Genomic DNA, 27,007 nt, shown 5'->3' on the forward strand with positions numbered 1-27,007 from the left:
AAAAAAAAAAATTAAAAATTTAAAAATGAAAAAAAAAAAAAATAGAAATCTATTCCTCGGACACTTAGCCATAGAGCAGCAGGCCTCAGAGACGCACATCTTCAAACTGAAGGGGGATAAGCCCTGAAAGAACAAGATGTCTTTAGCCATTACTTCTATACCCTCGCTTCCTCCTTGAGTGAAAAGCATTCAAGGTTATTACCCAGTGTGCAAAAAGAAAAAACAGTATATTTTAAAGGCAAAAGGAAAAATGTACCATTTTAAAAAATTGTAAAGTTTTTTCATCTATTTTTTCCAGAAAGTGATGCATTTTTTATTGTTCCCTTTTTAAGCTTTCATCCTCTCAGTTAATAAAAACAACAGTTTTCAGATAATCAAGGATCAGAACACATGATGTATTCTCATTTAAAATCACAACAAAGAACTGGGGGTTATAGTTCAATGGTAAGCATGTCTGCCTTGCATGCATGAGGCCCTGAGTTTGATTCCCAGCAGAGCAGAAACCAGGCATGATGGTACATGTTTATAATCGTAGAAAGAGGATCAAAAGTTCAAGCTCATACTCATCCATGTTTTGAGACCAGCCTAGGCTACCTGAAATCCTGTCTCAAAACAAATAAATCTAGGGTCAAAACTTGTTCAGTACTTCACAGGATACAGGCAGCTCTCAGGCTCAGGCTCAGGCTCGGGAGAAACGGGGTAGAAGTGTCAGATCTTTGTCTTCGACAGCTTGGGTCTGACTTTCCAGTCAGGTGGAAGCAGGGTGGAAGAGGCACTAGGCTCAGATCCTTGCTTGGGCTCAGGACTCAGCCTCAGCAGAGAGCACACAGACACTGTTCACTGCACTGAGTTGGCGCCGTGAACTCACAAGTGCAGAAAACCCAGGTGCTTCATCTGCCTGCACCACAGTGGCAGAGGGTGGGTGTGGGATCAGAACTGCAGCAGGGATCACTCACCACTGACCTTTAAGTTTGTGATTGTCGTTTTGCTTTTCTCCATTTGAATGATGAACTTGGCCTCTAGGTCCTTTTCCCTGCAACATCAATAAAACAGTATTTGTGTTACAAGACAAAAGATTATTTTGAAATAAACCTGTTTCATTTGATTTTCACATGAGGGTCTTTGTATGTGAATGACAACTAGAAAGTTAATTTCAGATAGCACTGCTCCCAAGTCCTTGCTAAGGCTGTAAACATGAAGACACATGACACAGATACCACCATCAGAAAGTATGACTAATGAAAAAATATGCTGTCAAAAATCTAGAAAAAACTTCTAACTTTAAGACAAGTCAGCAGCAAAAATGCCAGGCATCACGAAGGGCTGAACATCGTGGAAAAAGCAGCCCTCCCAGGCTGGATGAAAACCAAGTCAAAAGATGGATGCTCCCAAGTGTGAGCTGCTCCCAGGAACTGCCAGAGTTCTGCCCCTCCTCTCACCATCTTCTTAGAGCCATTGGGAATTGTGCTTCTTACAAAGCAGTAAATAATCAGGAAGCCAGGGAAATTCTGAAGAGCACAGTTTATATTTTAAGTGGCAAGGGCCTGTAATCCCAGCATTCGGGAGGCTGAGGCTGGAAGACCATGAATTCGAGGCCACCTTGAGAGATCATGTCTCAACAAGAAAAAAAAAAAAGCCCTATTTACCTATACAAAAGAATGCTATGCCAATCAAAAAGCACTGATGACAATATCTATGGCATTATAGCATAGTCATCAGGACACGTGATGTAAGTAAAGTGAAAAACAAAGAAAAGCACATAGGCAGTCCTTGCCTTTCATAGGCAGAGGATTTCACACTCTGGAGTGAAAGTAATACATTCAGTACTAATCCTAACCTCCATTCTGAATTGTTATCACCTCCTGGACTACTGATATAAAATCTAGTCTGCTCTAGTGATGCCACACAGCAGCAGCAGACTCAGTTTCAGCAGCCATGAGATCACAAGGGAAGAAGCACAGACCCTATGGTGTGCACTGCATGTGGTACCTGTGCTGACAAACTGAAAGGCTCTGTAGGCTAAATGAATCCAGAGGATTTTGTCCCTAAACCTATTAAAAATTATGAATAAACCCAAATCCTCTGGATACATTCAGCCTACAGAGCCTTCCAACCCAAAGAGAATGTATGTAGGATGACATTACTTCCATGTAGAGAACAAAAAGGCAACCTTAGACTTTTCCAAAAGGCTACATATGGAGAAAGGAAGAAGTTGGAAGGGAAGGGGCAATGACGGGAGCAAGAGTTCTCTGAATATTACTTAATCTATAAATCATTCCTAGAAAATAATATATACAAAATTAAATTTGATTAAACAACCTAAAATTAAAAAAGTAAACTGAAAACAATGGATCAATTTTTGTGCCACACAGTGGAAGAACATTTCCATAATGTATGGAGGAGCAGCCTGTGCAATGTGACAGAATTAGTTATCTGTGGTGGTCAATCTGAGATTTTTTTATCTGCATACTGTGAAATAATTCTTGAATACTTATGCTGGTATCACTGAGAACTACTGCCAGTAGACCTAGTAAATTAAAAAGAAACATAAACAAAAGACGGATGGGGTATGGATTCTGAATGAGAAATAATAGCATGAACTTTATCTAAAAGGAAGAAAGGAAGGAGGAAGGAGGGAAGGAAGGGAGGAAGAAGGACAGAAGGAAGGAAGGAAGGAAGGAAGAAAGAAAGAAAGAAAGGAAGAAGGGAGGGAGGGAAGGGAGGAAGGAAGGAAGGAAGGAAGGAAGGAGGAAGGGAGGGAGAGAAGGAAGGAAGGAAGGAAGGAGGGAGGGAGGGAAGGAGGAAGGGAAGGAAGGAGGGAGGGAAGGAAGGAAAGAAAGAAGGAAGGAAGAAGGGAGGAATGAAGGAAGAAGGGAAGAATGGAGGGAAGGGAGGGAAGGGAGGGAAGGGAGAGGAGAAAGAAGGGGGAAGGAAAGAAAGAAGGAAAGAAGGAAGAAGAGGGGAGGGAGGGAAGAAGGAAGGGAGGAAGAAGGGGGGAAGAAAGAAAGAAGGAAAGAAGGAAGAAGAGGGAGGGAGGGAGGGAGGAAGAAGGGAGGAAGGAAAGAAAGGAGGATAGAAAGAAGGAAAGGAGGAAGAAGGGAGGAAGGAAGAAGAGGGGAGGGAGGAAGTGAGGGAAGGAGAGAAAAAAAACCACAGGCTATATATTCCTAATCTGAAAACCTAAAATCCAAAAATGCTCCAAACTAGAAAGCTTCAGGAAGCCTGATATGAGGATATAAATGGTGATTTCATGGGTGATCTCATGTGACAGGTCATACTAAAAATGCAGGCACATAAAAATATTATACAAAACTTCCTTTAAGTGTCTCTCATGATTAGTCAGGTCCAGGCCATAAGCTATTTCAGTGTATGCTAATATTCCAACATCTGCAATGATCTGAATTCTGAATTCTGTCTAGTTCCCAGACATTTCGGATAAGGATAGAAAACTCTATAGTTCTGCCTACTGAAAAGATCTAGAATTATATTCTCAAAGAATAGTCTCTAAATACCATTTGCTACTAAAAGAACTCCGGACTTCTTAAATTATGCAATCTAAATACCTAAACCTTCTCACTCAAGAAAGCAGCCACTACAGATCACTTGGACTGTGGGGAGGAAAGTTCCCAAACAACTGGGGATGCTTGCCAATGCTCACAACTGCTGGGCCCCCTTCCCCTTGCTGTAAGCTCAACCTGGTGAGTCCCATTCAATGACTAGAACACAGACATACTAAGAAACACTCCTGGGGCTGATTGCAAACAACTGTATTTCTATCTTTCTGGCTCTCTCCTGATGCCTATCCTTTCTCTTAAAGCCCTGGGGGTAGGGAAGGCTGCCTGCCATGTTTTGAGAAGCTCTCAAAGAGACCCACAAACTATAGGTCATGTCAAAAGGCTTCAAGCACCAACCTAAAAGATTAGCACTAGCCAATGTTGAAATATTTGAACAAAAATAACCACAACAAAATATAATCAATCATATAAACTCTATAAAAAGTAAAAACTAAGAGGTCCTCTTCAGAGTATGAAAGGCACAGTCTTGTATTGGACTTTATTAGTAGTCAGTTGGTAAATAAAGGGAGAGAATCAAGCACACATCCCATATATCCCCTCCATAACAGCTACTTCAGGGCAACTCAATGGAAGGTTCCCTTGAGGGATCACAATTATACTTTGTAGAAGAAAAAAACGCATTGGACCCCGGGGCTCACTAAACAGCCAGTGTACTGGACTCCCAGGCACAGTGAAGATTTGTGTCAAAATATAAGGAATAAATGAGGAAGATGCTTGATGCCAGTTTCTGGCCTCCACACATACATGCACACACACACATGCACAAATATATGAGCATGCATGCAAGCATACATATATGATTACAACATATGCTGAAAAATGATTGATAGTAACTAGGCATTTGCTAGTAAGGTATTATAACTAATGTTTGAGGTATGATAGTACCACAGTGACTTTAAAATATCCTACCCTTGAAAATAGCACATGCTGAAATAATCACAAGTAAACTTATCTGTAACTTACTTTAATCTGATGGCAGGGAGCTAGTAGCTAAGGATAACCTCCTGACCATCTTAGGATCAATAAACCCAAGATCATGCTGCAGTAAACACCATCAGGTCTGTATTGAATTCCCAGCCAGTCTGAAGAAGACTACCATTGTACACCATCAGGCTTCAGGCCACTGTGTTGTTATGACAGATGGCTCCTGAAATCCTACTTTCCAAGCATTTGACCATAAAGAGTGCACCAGTCTAGCAAGGGCTGCTCACACTTCATGTATCTGCTCTGGCAACTATATCATCTTCATGCCTGCCAACTCAACAGTGGTGCTTTCTCACTTAATAACCTTCTGTGCCTGAATTTTTAATTTTAAAACAACTACTATCAATACATACCTCAGGTGAACAAAATGATATGTTTTCTGGGAATTAATATTGATATTGCATGGCTGTCCTCACACTACTTGTTAATCCTTGCCTTTGAAAGAAAGTGTATTTGATATTTCACACCCTGCCTACCACCCCAGCCTCAAGTCCAGTGTCCCTGGGCCCCCATCTCAGAAGCAGCTCTCAAGCAGCTAAACTTAAAAGTCCTTTACATGATCAGTGCTAACGCATTAAGTAGCTATCACAACAGTGCATCTCAGTTGTAAGAATCATGTACTCTACAAGAGTACTAATAGGTGCTCCTGGCAAACAGTAATGCAGAACAAGCATCTTTCTAAGATAATTTATCCTAGCTGGGGAGTGGTGCTGTGAGGAGCACAGGGAACACACCCAGCTTTGCCATTCTGGTAGTTCAGAGCTTATCTTAAAGAGCTTATCTCCCCAAAAGACAAGAACACCACTTCTGCCCCAACCTTTGCTGCCCAAGTATTCAAAATGTGCCTGGGACCAGCAGCACTGGCAGTCCTAAGGGAATGTATCTAAAATGAGGAGTGTGGAGCACTATGTCAGACTCACTTGACTCACCACAACCTATACACAAGTCTGTCGAGCAGTGAAGCCTGGGACAGGCAAAGCTGGCATCATTCTAGATGGCATCTTGCTATGCTGCTCTTACATTTACTCTTAGGAAATAAACTCCTAAAATAAACACCATCTGCTTTTTGCACTGTGAATTTTACTTTGTTCTTTGACTTTAAAGTTTTATTTCTAAAACTCCATGGTAAAATATAAGAAAATGAGCTAGCTAACCTTCTGTGCTTTAAGTGGTGCAGATACTTTTAACCAAGAGCACTGAAATGACAAGGTCTTAACTAAGAAGCCATCTGACTATCATGACAGCCAGGTTCCCACACTCCCAGCTCCCTCCCAAACCATCAGCTTCTAGCACTCCAGCATTTTCTGTGTCTACACTGTCTCCTGCTGTCACTGTAGGGCTACAGATAATAGCATGAGCTCAGACCTTGAGCTCAAACTCTGCAGTCAGTTCCACAGCCCCCAGAGAAGGCTCCACTACCAGGTGCTCTAGCACGACCAGGATCATAGGATCCCAGGATCCCAGGATCCCAGGACGTTGGTCACACCAGGATTTAGGGTCTCAGAGGCAGTTTGACACCCAGGAACTCTGACACACCCAGAATCTCAGGATCACGGAATCTTAGGATCACAGGATCCAGGAATCACAGGATCACAGAGACAGTTGGACTCTGAGGACTTCTGACTTAACCAGGAAGGGAAGGCTCCAGTCTGATATAGTGAGGGCAGGGAGCACTAGAGATAATCAGATGGCAAGAGGCAAGCCTAAGAACAGAAGCAACAGAAACCAATGTTACTTGGCATCAACAGAACCTAATTCTCCCACCATAGCAAGTCTTGGATACACCATCACACTAGAAAAGCAAGATTCAGATCAAAAATCCTTTCTAATGACTATGATGGAGGACTTTAAGAAGGACATAAATAACTCCCTTAAAGAAATACAGGAGAACGAAGATAATAGGTAGAAATCCTTAAAGAAGAAACACAAAAACTACACCCTAGAAAAAGCAAGAAAGTATCTTTCAACAAATCCAAAAGAAGATAGGCACACAAACATAATGTCACCTCTAACAACAAAAATAACAGGGAGTAACAATAACTTTTTGTTAATATCTATTAACATCAATGGACTCAATTACTCAATAAAAAAGCATAGACTAATAGACTGGATATGTAAACAGGACTCAGCATTTTGCTGCATACAGGAAACACACCTCAGTGACAATGACAGACACTACCTCAGAGTAAAAGGATGGAACACAATTTTTCAAGCAAATGGTCCCACGAAACAAGCTGGAGTAGCAATTCTAATATCAAATAAAATCAACTTTGAACCAAAAGTTATCAAAAAGGATAAGGAAAAACACTTCATACTGGTCTGCCACACCCACTCCAATGAAGTCTTGTGATGAGCCCAAAAGCTTGGCCACAGACCAGAGGCAAAAGCTTCAAAGGAAGCCAGTCTCTTGGAGTTCATACCTGGCATCCCCTAACTCAGAGGTAGCCCAAGTATGTCCTTGCGAACAAGCATGCTAGGTGTCCATCAAGATATAATTTACTATCACTAAACAAAATTGGACATTGCTCTCTGACCTTTACCAATGTTCCAACATCTTAGCCAAACCCTGGCTTGGAATTTTGTAAAGAATATTACCCATCCAGACTAATTGCTTTTGGCATTGTGGGTAGGGCACTGAAGCTTACAGAATGGGAGACTTATCCCAGGGTAAGGTCAAGTAGAATTCTCATTCTCAGTCACATATGGCAGCTGAGCCACTCCTCATGCGGGTCTGCAGTACCCCTCCACCCCTGTCCCTGGGCCCAGAGCACTCGGGCTCAGGGGTTGCAGAGCCTGTCCAGAAGAGGTGGCTGCTGTTTTTAGAACCAGTGTGTTTTAGATGGCCTCAGATGTACCCTGAGCACTGAGCTGCCAGATTTTTCCTTTCTCTTTTGTAATGACTGTAAAAGTCTGATGCCATTTTTGAGAAATACACTCAGATTCAGCACTCCCTTGTGTTGTGTCTGCCATTATTTCTCTGCCAACACCTTGTCGACCTGATCAAGACCCTGTTCCCCCTGGACTTGAGGGAAGCCCAGAATGGCCCGTGGCACTGTTCAAAGGAAAAATCTACCAAGATGAACTCTCAATTCTGAACATCTATGCTCCAAATGCAAGAAACTTTACTAAAGCTCAAAGCACACATCGTGCCCCACACAATAATAATAGTAGGAGATTTTAACACCCCACTCTCAGCAGTGGATAGATCATGGAAATAGAGACTAAACAGAGACACAGTGAAACTCTCAGAAGTTATGAACCAAATGGATCTAACAGATATTTATAGAACATTCATCCTAAAGCAAAAAAGCAGACTTTTTTCTCAGCACCTCATGGTACCTTCTCCAAAACTGACCATATAATTGACCACAAAACAGGCCTCAACAGATATGAGAAGATTGAAATAATCCCATGCACTCTATCAGATCACCACACACTAAGGCTGGTCTTCAATTTCAACAAAAACAATGGAAAACACACATACACATGGAAACTGAATAATGTTCTACTCAATGATAACTTGGTCAAGGAGGAGATAAAGAAAGAAATTAAAGACTTTTTAGAATGTAATGAAAATGAAGAGACATCATACCAAAATTTATGAGACACAATGAAAGCAGTGATAAGAGGAAAACTCATAGCTGTAAGTGCCCCCAAAAAGAAACTGGAGAGAGCTTATACTTAACAGCTCACCTGAAAGCTCTAGAACACAAAGAAGCAAATACACCCAAGAGGAGTAGACAGCAGGAAATAATCAAACTCAGGGTTGAAATCAACCAAATAGAAACAAAAAGAACTATAGAAAGAATCAACAAAATCAGGAGCTGGTTCTTTGAGAGAATCAACAAAATAGAAAAACCCTTAGCCAGACTAACCAAAGGGCACAAAGAGTATCAAACTTAATAAAATCAGAAATGAAAGGGGGAACACAACAATGGAAACCATGGAAATTCAAAAAAATCATCAGATCCTACTACAAAAGTTTATACTCAACAAAATTAGAAAATCTGGATGAAATGGACAATTTTATAGACACATACAAGGTGCCAAAGTTAAAACAGGATCAGATAAACCATCTAAACAGTCCTATAACTCCTAAATAAATAGAAGCAAACATTAATAGTCTCCCAACCAAAAAAACCCCAGGACCAGATGGGTTCAGTGGAAAATTCTATCAGACCTTTAAAGAAGACCTAATACCAATACTCTTCAAACTATTGCACTAAATAGAAACAGAAAGTACACCACCCAATTCATTCTATGAAGCCACAATTACGCTTACACTTAAACCACACAAAGACCAAACAAAGAAAGAAAACTTCAGATCAATCTCCCTTATGAACATTGATGCAAAAATACTCAATAAAATTTTTGCCAACTGAATCCAAGAACACCATCAAAACAATCATTTACCACAAACAAGTAGGCTTCATATCAAGGATGCAGGGATGGTTCAATATATGGAAGTCCATCAATGTAATCCATTACATAAACAAACACAATGAAAAAAAACCATATGATCATTTCATAAGATGCTGAAAAAGCATTTGATAAAATTCAGCATCCCTTCATGTTAAAAAGTCTTGGAAAGATCAGGAATTCAAGGCCCATACCTAAACATAGTAAAAGCAATATACAGCAAACCAGTAGCCAACATCAAAATGAATGGAGAGAAACTTGAAGCAATCCCACTAAAATCAGGGATTAGACAAGGCTGCGCTCTCTCTCCTTATCTATTCAAAATAGTACTTGAAGTTCTAGCTAGGGCAATTAGACAACAAAAGAAGGTCAAAGAGATACAAATTGGAAAGGAAGAAGTCAAAATATCACTATTTGCAGATGATATGATAGAATACTTAAGTGACCCCAAAAATTCCACCAGCGAACTCCTAAAGCTGATAAACAACTTCAGCAAAGTGGCTGGATATAAAATTAACTCAAACAAATCAGTAGCCTCCCTCTACTCAAAGGATAAACATGCTGAGAAAGAAATTACAGAAATGATACCCTTCACAATAGCCACAAATAATATTACATACCTTTGAGTAACTCTAACCAAGCAAGTAAAAGATCTGTATGATAAGAACTTCAAGTCTCTGAAGAAAGAAATTGAAGAAGATCTCAGAAGATGGAAAGATCTCCCATACTCATGGATTGGTAGGATTAATATAGTAAAAATGTCCATCTTGCCGAAATCAATCTACAGATTCAATGCAATCCTCATCAAAATTCCAACTCAACTCTTCATAGAGTTAGAAAGAGCAATTTGCGCCAGGCAGTGGTAGTGCATGCCTTTAATCCCAGCACTTGGGAGACAGAGTCAGGTGGATTTCTGAGTTGGAGGTCAGCCTGGTCTACAGAGTGAGTTCCAAGATGGCCAGGCCTCTATACAGAGAAACCGTCTTGAAAAACCAAAAAAAAAGAAAAAAAGAAAAGAAAAGAAAAAAGAAAAAAGAAAAGAAAAGAAAAATCAATTTGCAAATTCATTTGGAATAACAAAAATCCCAGGATAGTGAAAACTATTCTCAACAATAAAAGAACTTCTGGGAGAATTACCATCCCTGGCATCAAGCTGTATTACAGAGCAATAGTGATAAAAACTGTATCGTATTGGTACAGAGTCAGGTAGAATGATCAATGGAATAAAATTGAAGACCCAGAAATGAACTCACACACATGGTATGCACTCACTGATAAGTGGATACTCTCACAACAGCTCCAAATAACCATGATACAACTCACAGACTACATGAAGCTCAATAAGAAGGAAGACCAAAGTGTGGGAGCTTCCATCCTTCTTAGAAAGAGAACAAGATACTCACAGGAGCAAATGTAGAACAGACACTAAAGGAAAGGCCACCCAGAGACTGTCCCATCTGGGGATTCATCCCATATACAGTTACCAAACTCAGACACTATTGTGGATGCCAAGAAGTGCATGCTGAAAGGAGCCTGATATGGCTGTCTCCTGAGAGGCCCTGCCAGAGCCTTACAAATACAGAGGCAGATGTTAGCAGACAACCACTGGACTGAGCTCGGAGTCCCTAATAGAGGATTTAGAGAAGGGACTGAAGGAGTTGAAGGGGTTTGCAACCACATAGGAAGAACAACAATGTCAACCTTCTATGAGGTAGAGGAACACCCTCATAGAAGCAGGGGAGGGAAGATGTGATGGGGTGTTTCCAGGAGGGAGGAAAACCAGGAAAGGGGATAATATCTGAAATGTAAATAAAGAAAATATCCAATAAAAAAATTTTTAAAAAGATGAGATTAAAAAAAAAGAGCTTGTGCTCATTTTGAAACATAATTGTAGGCCACTGAGATTAGGTCAGGGCTACTGTTCTGTTCTCTTCTAGAGAGAAAAATTGTTTCTATAAGTATCAAGAGTGAAACTGTAAGAAAAAAAAAGAAACATCTTTACACCAAAAATAATCATACAGTATTTACAATAAAGATGTTAGCTAGATACATCTTTAGTCAGAGAGAAAAATCTCATGCTAGTGACTAAAATACTAGTAGAAAGTCCAGTGGCCTCTCTACGCTGGCTGGAGCCACCAATGCTGACCAACCCCTCAGCTGTCTGTATTCAATGTACATGACAGGGGCTGTCACACTTACAAATATTTCAAAGAAGAAAAGCAGCAAGAGGAGCTCTCCTGTGCCTTTGTTCCTCCACACCTTGCTGGGCATTCCTGCTCCATGCCCATCACCGACTGCAGACTGTGGCTTTGCTCATGGTCCTTTCTCCACCCTCAGAGCCTTAAGTGTCATGATTCCCCAGGGTCCACGGGGAAAACCTTACCCCAATTCTTCAACCCAACTTACCAAGTCCTGTCTACTCCACCACCAACAAACTTGGACTCATATCCCTACTCCATAACTACCATTTGAAGCCAGGCCATTCCTACTGCTTGTTCTCAGCCTTGAATCTAGTCTTTTCCATAAACACTCCATTCTCTGTTGCCAGAAAGTCCTTTTAAAGGCCATCTCACCAGAAGGCCCCTGGTTTTAAACACCCTTGGGATTTGTCAAAGATTACAAAATAAAGACCACCTATCGATGCATACACTCTCCATACAGCTTCCTGGAGCCCTCTGCTCTGTCCTCACCTCAGCTACCCTCTCTGCCTGTCTTGTCCAGTAGATAGTCAGATCCTTACATGTAAAGCCTACTGCCTGAGTTCACACTCTCCTTCAGAGCCTGCAATTCAGATGTCACCAAAAACAGTTTTTCTATCTGCTGGGATAACTGACCTCATTACTACATAGGCAGCTCTCACAGCAGCCTATTCAATCACTACTCAGCCCATCCTCTGACTACTCTGGTCTCCCACCCTGCATTGTTCTTAGTCTTCTATTTCCACAGGACCAACATCTTCCCACTTCTCACACAAAGCTTGTGTAGGGTCTAGTCTAACCAGTTCTTCCTACTCAACTTTCAAAAACAACCTTCCTGTACCTAATGGGCTCACTGCACTCCCACAGGCCTCATCTCTGCTAAAGTGATCTCTCCATCTAGTCCAGAGAAGCAAGGACCCAGCTTCCTGCACAGCCACACCAGGGGAACCAGGCACAAAAGCACAATTCACAATATGCGCCGAGTGCTGGGTTTCTCAATTCTTACCCAGCATCACCAAAGACCAGGCACTGAGAGTTCTCCAGCCTCAGGTCAATTTCCTCTGACATTTAAGAAACATGGGAAATAAATCTTGACATTTTTCTTATATTGAGGAAAATAAATAATCCTAAAATATCATTTGAACATTGATTTGATAATAGAGTAAAATGAACTATGTCTCTCCCCGGCCACTCTGGTGAATTGGGTTCCTCAACCGAAAAGTCAATTACAGCCCCTTCATATAAATAAGTAATTTATCTGAAAGGTCTGGAAACTAGATCATATGATGTTACAAATGAGCCAGCTGGAGCAAGTATGCTGAGTTATAGATCAATACTGAAGAGGTGAGCTAGAAAGGAATGAGAAAGGTTCAAAATATCCAGCCAAGGAAAGAGGTAGAGATGCCAGCTCTCAGATAGGTGGGCAGGAAACTGTGAATTACTAAAGGAAAAATACCTATGGTAGATACTTTTTAATATTTTTAAATTATTCAGCAATTCAAACTGATTACAACCATTCTGCTAAGACTATTAGGTCACTCAGTAACACAGCCAGATAAAAGGATTCTGTACCCTTCAAACTGAACCCCTCCATTGGACAATCCTTACTAGTTTATTCTATAGCAAAATGAATCCCTCTTCTTTCAGCTGGCCAAGTCTCCTGCTACAAGCCAGTATTTCACTGCCTTCATTTCAGTTGCAGAATACTCAACAGCAACAATTTTTTAAAAATGTATTTTTAAAAAGAATATACAAACTCCATTTACAATATGATAGAAAAAAGCTCAAGGGACACTGTGACAGAAAGAGCAAGCAATGAAACAGCTTGCCAATGGCCACCACCGTTGCACTTCAACCGAGCCAAAAGAATATGTATAGCAATGCTTCCATATGCACAACACATTTCTGAGAGAATAAGCAGAAAGCTGCTTGCCTGGGACCTTTTCAAAGAATAATAAGCAGGGCCTCAGGGGACAAGAAAATGAACTTAAACACTTCACTTCTGGAACTGTTTTAGCATGATTTGATATGACTTTCATAATTAAAATCAATGTAGTTAATTAAAAGACAGCCGCCTCTGCTCTGAAACACTGTGTGCTTCCTCCTGCTTCCGGACAAGTTCCTGTCTGACCCAGCCTCCTCTCCTGGCACCCAGCCATACAGAAGATAATGGCTGGCCCTAGCAATCCACACGTCAATGTGCCCTGGCTGGTGCAGTCTAGACTGGCCTCTGCCCTTCTCCACCCTTATAGCTTCTACCATGCAAAGTGACACCCAAGAATCAAAGTTATCCTGGGTAATACCCTTCTGTTCACCAGGAATACTTCTTGGGCAGTCCCTCAGTTACCTGCCTCTGCCCAGCTATGCTTCTCCCTTGTAAGTGAGAGCTCCAAATAAAATACATTTTATCTGATCATGCTGAATTTCAGATAAACAAACAGCTTCCACAAGAACTCCCCTAACCAAGTACACTTACCCAGGAGACTGCACTCCTCAGGCTTCATCACACTGACAGGCACACAGACCCCAATGCCCACCTACAGCCCAAGCCAGGAAAGTAGATAAACAGACATCCTGGATACCCAAAGAAAGAGCAGAAGTTCCAGGAGTACATGCCAGCTCCCTGACTTCAAAGTCTAGACCCAATCTCCCTGCAGCTCCCTCTTCTTATGCTGTACCCACCCTTATGGCTGATCCTGAACACTTAGAAGAAACTAAGAGAAATCAATGCATAGTCAGGAATTGCTAATGGCTCTTACTCTCCACTTTCCATGAAATCAGTCCAAGCCCAGTGTGGTAAGGCATGCCTGTGATCCAAGAACACTTGAGGCTGAGGCAGGAAGATGTGAACTGAAGGTCAGCCTGGGCAACATATTAAAACTCAGTCTCACATACAAAAAAAATGAAAAACAAGGCAAAGAGATTTGAGAAAACCCCAAAGTGGGATTTTCAGGTGATTACCTGGATTTCTATTTGATTCTCAGGGTCCACCTCACCACACAAGGATCAGCTAAGTCACAGCACATGACCTGCACCTAATGCCAGCCTCAGATGGAAGCAGTGAAGAAGAGGTGACACCTCCTCTCCATTCCCTGAAGGGCACCCCATGCAAGAGTGAAGGACAAAGTCACTTTCACTACATCATGGACATTACAGACAGAAATCAAGCTGCAACTGAGATGTGCCATAGCAGGTCCAGCTGTAAAGGCTGAGACTTCTATCACCTTGTCTGACTCAGGGAGGGTGTCAGAAACCTACAATTAGGCCAAAAGCCAATGGTCATAGGTAACAGGTTAGGATCCCAGAAAGCAGCCAACCCGAGGAATGCTAGCAAACATCTACTCATCAGTGTACTCCCTCAAGATAAACAAGAAAAAAAAAGGAGGGAGGGAGGGAAGAGAGAGAAAAGAAGGGAGGGAGGGGAGAGAGAGAAATAGAGAAAGGGGGGAAAGAGAGAGATAGAGACTGAAGGGCATCAGACACTACAAGTGGGGTGCAACAGAGAACTACCCCATACACAGCTGCAAGACTTAGAATGCCCCTCAGAGTGTCACTGAGCAGGCACTCAGCAGGGAGACTACTCCCTGAATCAAGCAGCTGGCAGCCAGGCCTGGCTAAGAAGAATGACTGTAGCCATCAAGCACAGTGTATCAACCTCAGAGGCAAGGTAGTGCACACATGCAGACAAAGTAAGCACCCAGACTCCCCAGCTGACAGATCTGAGCTGGGGTCACTGAGCAAGGATACAGATAGGCTTCTCTTTGTCAAACTACCATCCCCATCTTCCATGGCATGAACAGCCTAAAGGAGCTGTCTTGGTACAAAGTGGATCTTCTTAAGGTATACAGGATCCTTACTTAAGAGGAACAGAAAGGAGCTACATAAACCTTTAGCTGGGATTCTGTGGAGAAATATTTAGTATAGAGAGATAAGGCCACAAAGAGCTCTCCAAGAGGTGAATTGTAGGTGAGCAAAGGTCTCCATAGAGCATACAGGAGGGATTAGAGAGTGTTTATGGTCACAGGGTCCAACCTGCAGTGCCCTGGGTCTGACAATCAGCAGAGTCATCTGCACAACCATAACACAGACCAACAAAAAGGTCTGTCCTATTCAGAGACCTGGCATGCTAGCTGATTAGCAAGCCAGTTGGGAGATTCCGAGGCCCACCTGCTTTGGGACATACTGCCCTAGCTGATCTGCCATGTCTTCCTCAATGACCCTGAGACTTTGCTAAGCCTATCTGCTTCATTGCAACTTCTTAGCTATTCTGTGTGATAGACAGTTGTCTCACTCCATCTTAATGTGGCCCAAACCACCAGCAAATTCTAGAAAGAAAAAACATTAAAGTGTCTCTTCTCAGGACACTTTCTTGATGCAACTTGCCTTCCACAGCCAGTATCTTCCATGTGAGGTTCTAAAATGTGCCACAGCACTAACACACTAGACCTGTTGATTATGGGGTGAGCATACATTTGTTTTCCCCATCTGCCTGGAAGCTTCCTTGGTTGAGGCATGGTGGTCTATTTTTTAATATATGTCATAATCTCTACCTAGCACTGTCTTCATATAGTACAAACATCTGGATGAATGAGTGTGCCCTTTACCTGCATCTTCTGGATGAACTGGACTGCAGTCTGAATTATACAGTGGTGTTTGTCTTGTCTCTTTCAGGAGGAAGACCACATTCACATCATTTTTACTGGAGTATGTCATTTTAACTGAACTCTTTTGTAGTATCAGTTGTTGCTTTGAATTTCTTACTGGACCTACTTTGTAAGTTAAGCTTTATGACAGATATGCATGTATGTATGTATGTATGTATGTATGTATAGAAAAAGGCACAGCATTCATAAGATTGGCTCCATCCTCCATCTCAGAAATCAGATAGACGGTTCAAGGAAACATCCCCACTGCTACAGAAGGAAGCTTCAATGGAATAAAAGAATGGATGAAGCAGCTAACTGAAAACAAGGTATTATTTGTGAACTCAAGCATGATCAGTAAGCTCAGTAAGCTCCTAACTTCAGTATCCATTTAAACTGTTAAATGCAGATGAATTTTCCTTACAAGTATCAGTTAACAGGGCAGACACTGACTCCAAAAAACAGGAATGAAACTCTTCATCTTCCCAGAGATCAGCACTGTGAACCTGACACTTGAACTAAGCACAAGGAAGCTTTCGTCTCCTCTGAAGCCACGGGAAACATGACAAACATGAAGGTCTAAGCAGTGTAATGAGGCAGGCCTATAATCTCAGCACTTGTGAGGTGCAGAAAGGAGAACCAGGAGTTCAAGGACATCCCCTGTTGCAAAGCCAACTGGAGGCTACCCTGGGCTATGAAAGACAGTGCCTCAAAAGAGATAAGATAAGGAAAGAGAGGGTAAGGCAGGAAGTACATATGCCCATTCTTCTGTAGCATGTTTCCCCAAAACACACAACCAGCAAACTCCTCTGCAAAGGGGGAATTTAAAAGAGGTGACATACATTTACTCACCAGCAGCTTGCAAACATCTTTAATGCTTTTGCTATTTGCTTGTGGCCAGATAGTAACTATTCCAATCTCAAAGGTTCCAGATACAATAGCATGAGACACACAGAAACGAAGACTCTGTACTTTCATCTGTTCTACTTGTATAATGCCCTTCTAAAGTAATCCAAATTCTAGAAAACAGTCTGCTAAAGTTTCTTTCAGTTGGGGATACAGCGGCCTGTGGAAAGAAGACTGATCTGTTTCACATCATCAACCAAACATACTATGTTGAGAGGAGAGGCAGTGACAGAAGGTCAAACTTATCTGATGGACTTTTCCCTCAAGATTTTTCACTTCCAGTCACAGTGGAGCAAGGTGCAATCCTGGCTTATTATAATCTCTCTGTCAAGCAAAGCGCCTACTATTCACATTGCCAAGCAAAAATAGCTTAACTGTGGTGAAGCAAGGGGATGAGATCTTGACTCCCAATAGCTTTGGGCCTTTGGGCAGACTGCCTAACTTAGCTGAAGCTTCCATTTCTTATCTGCATATTGGCTTTGACTGAATCCTATTACATACCTTTGCTCAAATAATACTAATTGCACAGCAAGTGTGTGGCCAGTCAGCTACACTAACAGACAACATTTACTAATGATAAAATCAGTATCACAAGGCCAAGCAGACATCAGACACCTAATGAATGTTAATTTTGATCATTAAATAAAGATCCATCTATTTTTATTGATTTAAGTTACATTGCATTATGAGAAAAGATACATAATTTCAGTTTATTTGAATTTGTTAACATTTAAAAACATATTTAAGTAAATAGAATTACAACACATTCTTCTTTCCCTTTTGCACCCCCTCCAAGAGACCCCCTTCAATACCTGCAATACCTTTTTTTATTTTTTCATATTCTTTAAGATTTATAAAATATTGTAACAATAAAAATTAGTATTATAAAAGTTGTTTGATATGGAACAACAATCAATTTAACAGTCTTATGTAGATTCTTGTCTACACCAATACTGAAAATACATATATTTTTCTCAATATATATTTTAAATAACTTCAAACATATTAACTATATATTTTAAAATAATACATCACTACTAGCTTTTTTTTAAATGAACATAAATAGGTAAAGTCTTTTTGTTTGTTTGTTTGTTTTGCATTTAGTAGAGCTTAAAATTTTGGCTCATACAAAAATAAGAATTTTTAGACATTGGAGTTCATTGTAATAAGGCTGTACTTTAATGACCGTCATCACCAAAGGATTTTACCTCAATAGTAGCTAAGAGTTGACAGTTCTGCTCCCCCAAGAAATGAATTGTAGGCACGATTTTTGGGTATAGATTTCCTGCTGTGGTCAAAGCTATTTGACTTGAGTGACTGCCTTCATTCTCAGCCCACAGAAAACAGGTTGCATTCATTTAAGAAATGTTTTATGTATTAAGATGGTCTATCCATGAAGTCATTCACCAACTGTTTCAATGAAGAATGGTTCTGCTTGGAGGGTGGCACAGACATTAGGTAAGGGTTAAGAATCTGGTTCATTGGCTGTGATGATTTTGAAAAGCATTCATCTCAGAGAAAGAGTAACTTATAAAGTCCTCTTCTTCAAACTTGGTACAATAATTACAAACTTCAAGCAAAGCATGCAGTCTCCCCTTTTGTTGTTGTCTTATAAGCCACCTCCCAAGTAAATTGTCTAAGTTTCTTTTGGCTGTGCAAATAATTTTGAAATATGTAAGCTGTTCTGAAAACCATAGTATAATATAAAAACATGAAATAAACAATACTACTAATAGAGAGGCTGGGACAGGAGAAGCATGATTTCAAGACCATTATGTGGTACACAGCAAGACACTGTCGGGTGAAAACAACCAGAAAGTTGTATAAGGATTGTACAATATTGAACCTAATTCTCCAACTATAAAATTAGAGAGACCACCAGAATGATAGTCAACAAATTTCTAATTCCTCACACTTTTGAATTTCAATTGATTAGGATATGTTGACAATATTAATTTTCACATTAAGAAACATTAAGAAAAAGTAATTGGTACTTTCTGTTATTTTTGTTGTTAGAAGTGGAATTATGTTTGTGTGGGTTTATTGAAAGATTACTTTCTTGTTTCTTCTAGGGTGTAGTTTTGTTCCTTACGCTGTTGTTTTCCATCTATTATCCTTTGTAGAACTGGATTTCTGGAAAGATATTGTATAAATTTGATTTTGTTATGGAATATCTTGTCCATCTATGGTAATTGAGAGGTTTGCTGGGTATAGTAGTCTGGACTGGCATTTGTGGTCTCTTAGGGTCTGTATGATGTCTGCCCAGGATCTTCTAGCTTTCATAGTCTCTGATGAGAAGTCTGGTGTAATTCTGATAGGCCTGCCTTTATATGTTACTTGACCTTTTTCCCTTACTGCTTTTAATATTCTTTCTTTGTTTAATGCATTTAGTGTTTTGATTATTATGTGATGGGAGGAATTTCTATTCTGGTCCAGTTTATTTGGAGTTCTGCAGGCTTCTTGTATGTTCATAGGCATCTCTTTCTTTAGGTTAAGGAAGTTTGCTTCTATAATTTTGTTGAAGATATTTACTGGCCCTTTAATTTGGGAGTCTTCACTCTCTTCTATACCTATTATCCTTAGGTTTGGTCTTCTCATTGCATCATGGATTTCCTGGATGCTTTGGGTTAGGAGCTTTTTGCATTTTGCATTTTCTTTGACTGTTGTGTCAATGTTTTCTATGGTGTCTTCTGCCCCTGAGATTCTCTCTTCTATCTCTTGTATTCTGTTGGTGATGCTTGCATCTATGACCCCTGATCTCCTTCCTAGGATTTCTAACTCCAGGGTTGTCTCCCTTTGTGATTTCTTTACTGTTTCTACTTCCATTTTTAGACCCTAGACAGTTTTGTTCATTTCCTTCACCTGTTTGGTTGTGTTTTCCTATAGTTCTTTAAGGGATTTTTGTGTTTCCTCTTTAAGAGCTTCTAGCTGTTTACCTGTATTCTCCTGTATTTCTTTGAGGAAGTTATTTATGTCCTTCTTAAAGTCTTGTATCATCATCATGAGAAGTGATGATTAGATCTGAATCTTGCTTTTCCGGTGTGATGGTGTATCCAGGACTTGCTATGGTGGGAGAATTGGGTTCTGATGATGCCAAGTAACCTTTGTTTCTGTTGCTTATTTTCTTACCCTGGCCTCCCACCATCTGGTTATCTCTAGTGCTACCTACCTTGGCTAAATCTGACTGGGTCCTGTCCTTCCTCTGATCCTGGTTGTGTCAGAACTCCTCAGAGTCAATCTGTCTCTGGGATCCTGTGATTCTGGGATCCTGTGATCCTGGACATGTTAGAGCTCCTTGGAGTACAGCTTCCTCTGGGTATTATGGGACCCACTTAGGAGTTTGCACCCCAAGGTCTGCTCAGGGCACTGGCCCAGACAGACCAGAAGGAACCCTTGCTGCTGTTCTGGCAGAGTTCCTGTGTGTCTGGGTCCTGCTGGTGTTGGTACAGATGTTGTATCACCTCTGATCCTACCATCCTGGGCATGTTAGAGTACCTGGGAGTAGAGATTCCTCTGGGTGTTATGGAACTGGCCAAGGTCAATCTATTTACTCCACAAATATTTCTTTTCTACTCTGTGTCCATAACAATTGAAGTTTTTTAGATATTCTAGCAAATACATGCCAGGAGGGAGATTTATTTATAACAACCTTTTCCAACCTTTTCCAGAAAAGGGTTAAAATGGAGAGTATATAAAAAAAAAAAAAACATATTTTATATTTTTCCCCAGATCTTATCAAAGTGAGGTTATATAGCTAATTTATAAAAAGCTTCAGAAATTCTGGGTATGAAAAGCTCCATCTTCATCCGCACACTTGAGAAGGCACAGCTCATAAAAAGATTATGAGCAACATCAAGATTCTTTCACTTTTTGAAAATTTGGAAATTACATCTGGTCATTCTGTGTTCACGGTGTGAAGAGCATGTAGCTCATGTTTTGTCCTCAGCCACTTCCCAGGGCAAAGCTCTAATGCCCACTCATCTAATAGAAAGTCATAGCAGCCATAGGCAGGACTAGAGCAGTGGACAAATTCATGCTTCCTGTTTTCAAGACCCTACGGGGTCCAAAGGATATAATTAAGATTTGTGCCCTCTAGAGCCCACATGACTCAGCATGGGCACTAGCAGACAGTCCATAAAAGCAAAGCCAGCTTAGAGTTTGGATGAATCTCACCTCACCTCAGGTCTGGGAAGCTAAACTAAAGAGAGGCCAGCTTTTTTTGGGGGGAGGGGTTGAGGGAGTTGGAGGGGAGGGTCAGTAAAGCAAAGTCAGTCCAAAAACAGAATAGTGATCATGATTCTATACCAAAGAGCAAGTTACTAGAAAGTTCTTTTCCAGGATAGTCTTTGCACTCCAAACCCAGTCAATCGCCTTCCTCAGCCTAAACAGGTACTACTTGATAAAAACCAGCTCTCTACTGGTCTCGTTCCTTCTAGACTGTATGGATCACATGAGGAAATGACAGTCCTCACTGGCCAGAGTAACTAAAGAATAAAGCAGGAGCTGTCGCATACCTACCAAATGTCAGGGCTTCTCTCAAGGAGAGCCCTGAGGCTACTGAGCACAACCCAAAGCTGACCCATATCCAAAGAAAATCATATGTGGCGCTCACCCAGTAAACAAAACACCAGCAAGGCTTTCTACCCAGTTCTCCAACTCTGTCATGCATAAGAATACACAGAGGGCTTTCCATACCCAATAGGCTGCACCCAAACCTATTAAATCTGACCCTGATGTGGAAACATTAGCTGGGAAGTTATGCTTCAGTGACCCAACTTTCTTGTTCCTCCACTCACCTATTAATAGCCTCAGAAGGACAACCTACGCCTTAACCAATAGACACAGGAGAGGAAAACAAACCAGAACGACCCTGAAAGAAACCAGATAGAAGGGGAAAACCAGATGAGATACTAGGAAAAGAACGAAGCCAGAACCCTCAGCAGAAAGTACATTTCACGTGGGCAGTGCAGGGCTGTGAGGCCAAGGGTCTCAGAACCTGAGTCAGCTCCTGGCACTGGACCTCTAATCAGTGCTTAAAGGACTGTTCATCTGTAAGATGGGGACAGGTCTGGACTACTCTGCCCCCTTGGATTGGGCTAATAGGATGTGAGTGCACTGAGGAAAAAAAAAAAAAAAAAAGTCAAGATTTCCAGCAGAGTTCAAAGGAGCTGTCTCAGAGAGCTGGGTCTAGAGGAGGCCCAGGCTGCTACTGCCCCAACTCCAACTTCCAGCTCTGTGGGTTTTCATGGCTTGTCTAAGCACTATATGAAGTTCAAGGCTGCTTATAAGCAACACAACAATGAGCAAAGATCACTCAGAACACAGCCCAGAATACTGACAATCCAAATATGACAGGAAAGTGTAAGGGGAAATGGCCAAAGTAAACTGGCAATGTAAGCAAACCAAAGCAAACCAAACAGAGGAGAAGAGTGTTAGGCAGCTGATCTAAACCAGAAGTCTGAAATGTCCTCCCTGGCCTGGGACTGCTATGGCCAAAAACTCCCTGCTATTGCCAATGTCTGCACTTTCAAAATCAAAAGATTTTACAGAAGAATCTGAATTTCTGGTTTCTTTGGAAACATGAAGGAGCGTTTCACAGGACAACAGGAGTACAGTTTAGAGCTATCTCCCCAGAAGAAGTGATGCTCAGCTCGCCAACGTCTAACTCGATCTACTCCAGTCTCCCAGCCTCACTCCCAGACGCTCGACAGAGTCCAGGCAGGACAAGCAGGCAAGGAGATGGAAGATGCCAGTCTAGGAAGGAAACTTCCCATCATGAAGGAGCACCCTTCTAAGGGCTCTGGAGGTGGGGTCTCACACCACCACATGGATACATTGTTAGAATTCTTTTTTCCCCACCACAATGTCTTGAAGGCAGAGAGAGCATTGAAAATGGGCATTTCAACAAAATAAAATGTAATGTAACCTGGCTGGGGGAAAATCTGTTTGGCTGAGTCAGGTTTTCTAATTTCTCATTTGAGATATATTAAAGTAGCGCTAATGTGAGAGGGAGGTACCATCTCTCGTTCACACTATAAATTCCTCTCTCCTTCTCACTTCATCCCTCCTTCCCTCCTTTAGGCCTCAGATTCCTTCATCACTCTCTCCCTTGCTGTAACTCCATAGTGCTTATATCCCCCAACTCTCATTCCTCTAACTCCCTAACAATAGCTTCACTTTCTGATGCCCTCAAAAGGCAAGTTCTACAGTATGAAGCTACCAATACCCCAGAGCTCTGAACCCCAGAAAACATTAGCAGGTTCTTAATGCTCCACAATTTATCAGATTCCTTGAAAGTAAATACACTGCCACTGCTTAGGGGCAGAAGAAAAGAAATGAATCTACTGAACAAGGCTTATAAAAACAACAGAGCAGGGCCCTCCCTAGGCTAGCAGTAAGAGGGTGAAGGACGTCTCGGGTTGCATCCAGTGACACAGTTACACCTCTAATTGGACCTCATTTCGAAGAAGGAGGCAGTGCACAAAGCAAAGCCAGTGACTGCCAGGGGCCAAGAGGTCTCATCTTGAGATAAGAGGATGACATCAGATGAGCAGCTCTACCTCTGGATCACGCAAGCCCTCACCTTTGAGTGTCACCTTTCTAGTCTTTGATGATTGCTAGTGCATTTTAATTCAGCCTGCCTTCTCCTGCACTGTGAAGCTTCTACTGAGCCTCCTGCGCAGTTCAGGGCTCCCCTGCTTATATTTGCAGAGCCTGACAAACTCAACTCAGCACCTAAAATAAGAAGCTCTCAAACACAAAGAGGCCCTTAGCTCCTTCCTTCAAGTCACTGCGTAAGACTTGAGAACAGCCACATATGTTTATACAGATAAACAAGGGAATAAAACTGTATCACACCAAACCCACACAGAGAAATCTAGGTTCTGGTAGCATCTACTACACACAATAGTAGGGCACAGCCATGAAGAATTCTTTCAGGTCTATAAACAAGGCCTCTGGACCTCCCACCAGCTGTCCTTCAACTATAATTATCCTGACTAGCCAACCATACATACTTGGGCTCTGAGCTCTCTTTTCAAATACCCTGCATGATGTTCCAAATCTCAGTGAGTCTTCACATTCACCAAAAGCTTTGACACTGACAGTACCACAGGACCTAGAACAACAAATGTAGGGGCTACACCCAGCTTGGACACCACAGGAGGGACTCTGTAATGCTAAACTTATTTTCATAGTGATGCCAATATGTTATTTTTCTTTTTCACACTTCTGTGAAATTTTGATAGCTAATCAAAATATATTAATACACATTACCATTTCCTGTATTGAGAATTTTTATTTCAATTTCTAATTTGGTAACAATAGTTATAAAAGCCCATAAAAGAGAAAGGTCTTTGGATTCTTCAATAATTATTTTTCATTAATTTACTTGTATTTTATGTGCATGGGTATCCACAGAAGAGGAATCAGGTTCCCTAAATTTAAAGTTATAGAGGGTTATAAGCTATTACATGAGTGCTATGAATCAAACCTAGGTCCTCTGGAAGAGCAAACAGTGCTCTCCAGCTAGTCAATAAATATTACTAGCACTAGAGATGCCCAAACCTAAACTGAGAACTAATGGCCTAGTAAGCCACCTACCACCATCCTACAATGTGCAAATACTTTGTAAATAATGATTCAAGCAATCAGTTGAGCAAATCGCTAGCTACAGATATGTTTCAAAGGCTTAAGGAATGTGGTACAGAAAACAGCCCGGCTTCATCTATCACTGATTAGCGGCAGCTGCCACACAGAAGTCAAGGAAGGGGAAAGATGGCAAAAGCAAAAAGCACAGGACAACAAAAATCTGCTGACTCTTCAAAATCAAGACCAAGGAATTCAACTAAGTTCAAATCAAAGACAGCCAAGTAGCACTTAGTGCTCCAGGAAAGGAGTGAACGCTCTTCCTTCTGACTCAACAGTTCATTTTCTAAGTCAGCAGGAAGGGCAACTGATCTCAGAGCTGTTAGTGAACATCAGTGCACAAAGCAAGGTACACGGTAAATAAGGTCCTCTCAGGGAAAGTCTGCCTCTGGGATGTTGTTAAGCTCCTTCCTTCCAGCACTGGGCCACTGAACATCAGCCTATCTCGGCAGCTCACCTTCACTAGCTACCTAGCGCCAGCAGAGTAAAACCTATTAGTCTCAGTGCTAGAGGGAACATAGAGGTCACCTAAGTTCAAGCCTTTTCCTGACACTCTAGCCTTGTGATCAGGCAAGCAGAAACCTAACTCAGCCAGATGGCACTGGAATGGTTGGGCCTCCGTGAGCACTGGGGCCATTTCAAACCTGCTCTTAAGATTATATTCCTTGGACCTGGCATGTAAGCAAGTGTTAAAGTTTTGAGTAAAAATGGGAACTGGGACGATTAACATTCCTAAAATTTCTGATCTTGGCAAGAATTATGCCTAAAATAAGTAGAGGACAGTGCGGAATATCACTTTCCTTCTCCCTCTGCTCCTCTGCCTAGTTTCTCTCTGGCTACTCAACTAAGCTGAGCTCCTGAGGACAGGAGCCAGATCCACTGTGTTCACAGTGCCTAACACAATACTCTGTATGTACCCTGTGGGTGTCCGAGGGGTGCTTGCTGAGTGACCTTCACACAGTGACCTTCACCTTATCCTCAAGTATCTGCACATCTTTTCTAGGTCCCTTAGCAGTTCCCTATCAGAGTTCCAAGTATCCTTTAGACAGCATTTAGATCAGGCTATCCTATATGCACCCTTCCATAATGAGTACAAAACCTAAAATCTTACTGTGGGTTAGTAAACCCCGCATGTCTACACACACCCTACCTCCCTGCACTCATCTCTTTGGCTTCCTCTATCCATTGCCACATTCCAAATGCCCTCCTTCTGCAAGTCCTGTACATTCTACGTCTGCCTAGAACATTTTGCCCAGATAGTCATTCAACTCATCCTGACCTTCCATCCCTCATCAGTGCAATCAGGAGTAGTTCCCAGATAACCATGGTTTTCTATAGTTCTTGCCCTTTTCTGTGCACTTTCACTGCCTATCATTACATGGTGACCCCATGTTTCCCCTCTAGGCCTTTAATCCCCAATGTGGCAGCTACAAGACATGTGCTACTGAAACGAAGTTATACCAGATTCCAGACTTTTTAAAAACTCAAACATTTCTTTGTTGATGTTTGTGTTGACTGCATATTGAGATGACATTCTGAATATATTAGGTTAAATATATCATTAAAGTTATTTTCATCCATTGTTTCTACTTTGTTTTTCTGTGCTGGGGATCAAACCCAGGTTTACACATGTGCAAACACTATCACTGAACTACTTCCCCAGCTATCTCTTTAGTTTTTAATGTGATCACCAAAACCTCTTAACTCATGTTTATGCTTCAAACTGCACTTCTGACAGCATGGTGTGAGCATGTAAATTCCTCAGGAACAGCATCATTTTGTGCCCTAGTCATCAATGAATCTGCAGACCTAGAGCAGAACTCTACACTCAAACACACTCATCAGAGACTCAATGACTTTAAGACCCTCTCTTGGTAGGACCTTTCCATCTTACACCACACTAGTCAAGATTCCCCTTCTTCCAAAAACTTCTTTGGGATTGCTCAACTTGCCATTTGTCTCCAACACCTAGAACAGAAGTCAACACGTTTGACACATGGATGCATGAAGTAAACAGCCATGAGCTGAGCTTATCATAACTGAGTGTTCTTATGTATCACCTGCCTCACTTCATTGTCATAGTAATATTGGAAGAAAAGGAAGAAAGCAACAGACTATTAGACATGAATTTCAGAAGACTGACTTGAGGCCCACAGAACTAAAATAATGTAAAATGAGTAATTGGCAGAACTAGAACCCAAACTCATGTCTTCCAGCTTCCACTGTGGCAGGCCCTCCATCTGCGGCCCAGACAGCAGCTGCCAGATAGCATCACACAGAGAGAGATGATCTGCTTGGCCTGCACTGCAGTCTGTCTGCTTCTTTGTTTTAGGCATAATTCTTGCCAATATCTGAAATTTCAGAGATTTCAATAGCCCAGACTCCCTGTTTCATTCAGAATGTGAACATCTGTATATGAGCCAGGTTCAAGAATATAATCCAAAAAGATTGAACTATCCCTAATGCTCTTGGAGGATTCAGAAAATAAACCATTAAGAAAAATAGGCAAGCCAGGCAGTGGTGGCATACACCTTTAATCCCAACACTTGGGAGGCAGAGGCAGGCAGGTCTCTGAGTTCGAGGCCAACCTGGTCTACAGAGTGAGTTCCAGGACAGCTAGGTATATTCAGAGAAA

At 41.5% G+C, this 27,007-nt stretch overlaps 1 protein-coding gene across 6 annotated transcripts in view; it reads right to left on the bottom strand.

The window, feature by feature from the left end:
- The window catches only part of Kif16b (kinesin family member 16B), a 318,921-nt gene that overhangs the window by 276,099 nt on the left and 15,815 nt on the right, over positions 1-27,007 (bottom strand). For all 6 annotated transcript variants that reach the window (XM_031372080.1, XM_031372081.1, XM_031372079.1 and 3 more), the window contains exon 2: positions 964-1,033. In XM_031372080.1, the coding sequence (XP_031227940.1) occupies positions 964-1,033 (70 nt within the window). The remainder of the gene's footprint in view (positions 1-963; positions 1,034-27,007) is intronic.

This window comes from Mastomys coucha, unplaced genomic scaffold, assembly GCF_008632895.1.
Source record: "Mastomys coucha isolate ucsf_1 unplaced genomic scaffold, UCSF_Mcou_1 pScaffold15, whole genome shotgun sequence".
In the NCBI taxonomy this organism is placed as follows: domain Eukaryota; kingdom Metazoa; phylum Chordata; class Mammalia; order Rodentia; family Muridae; genus Mastomys; species Mastomys coucha.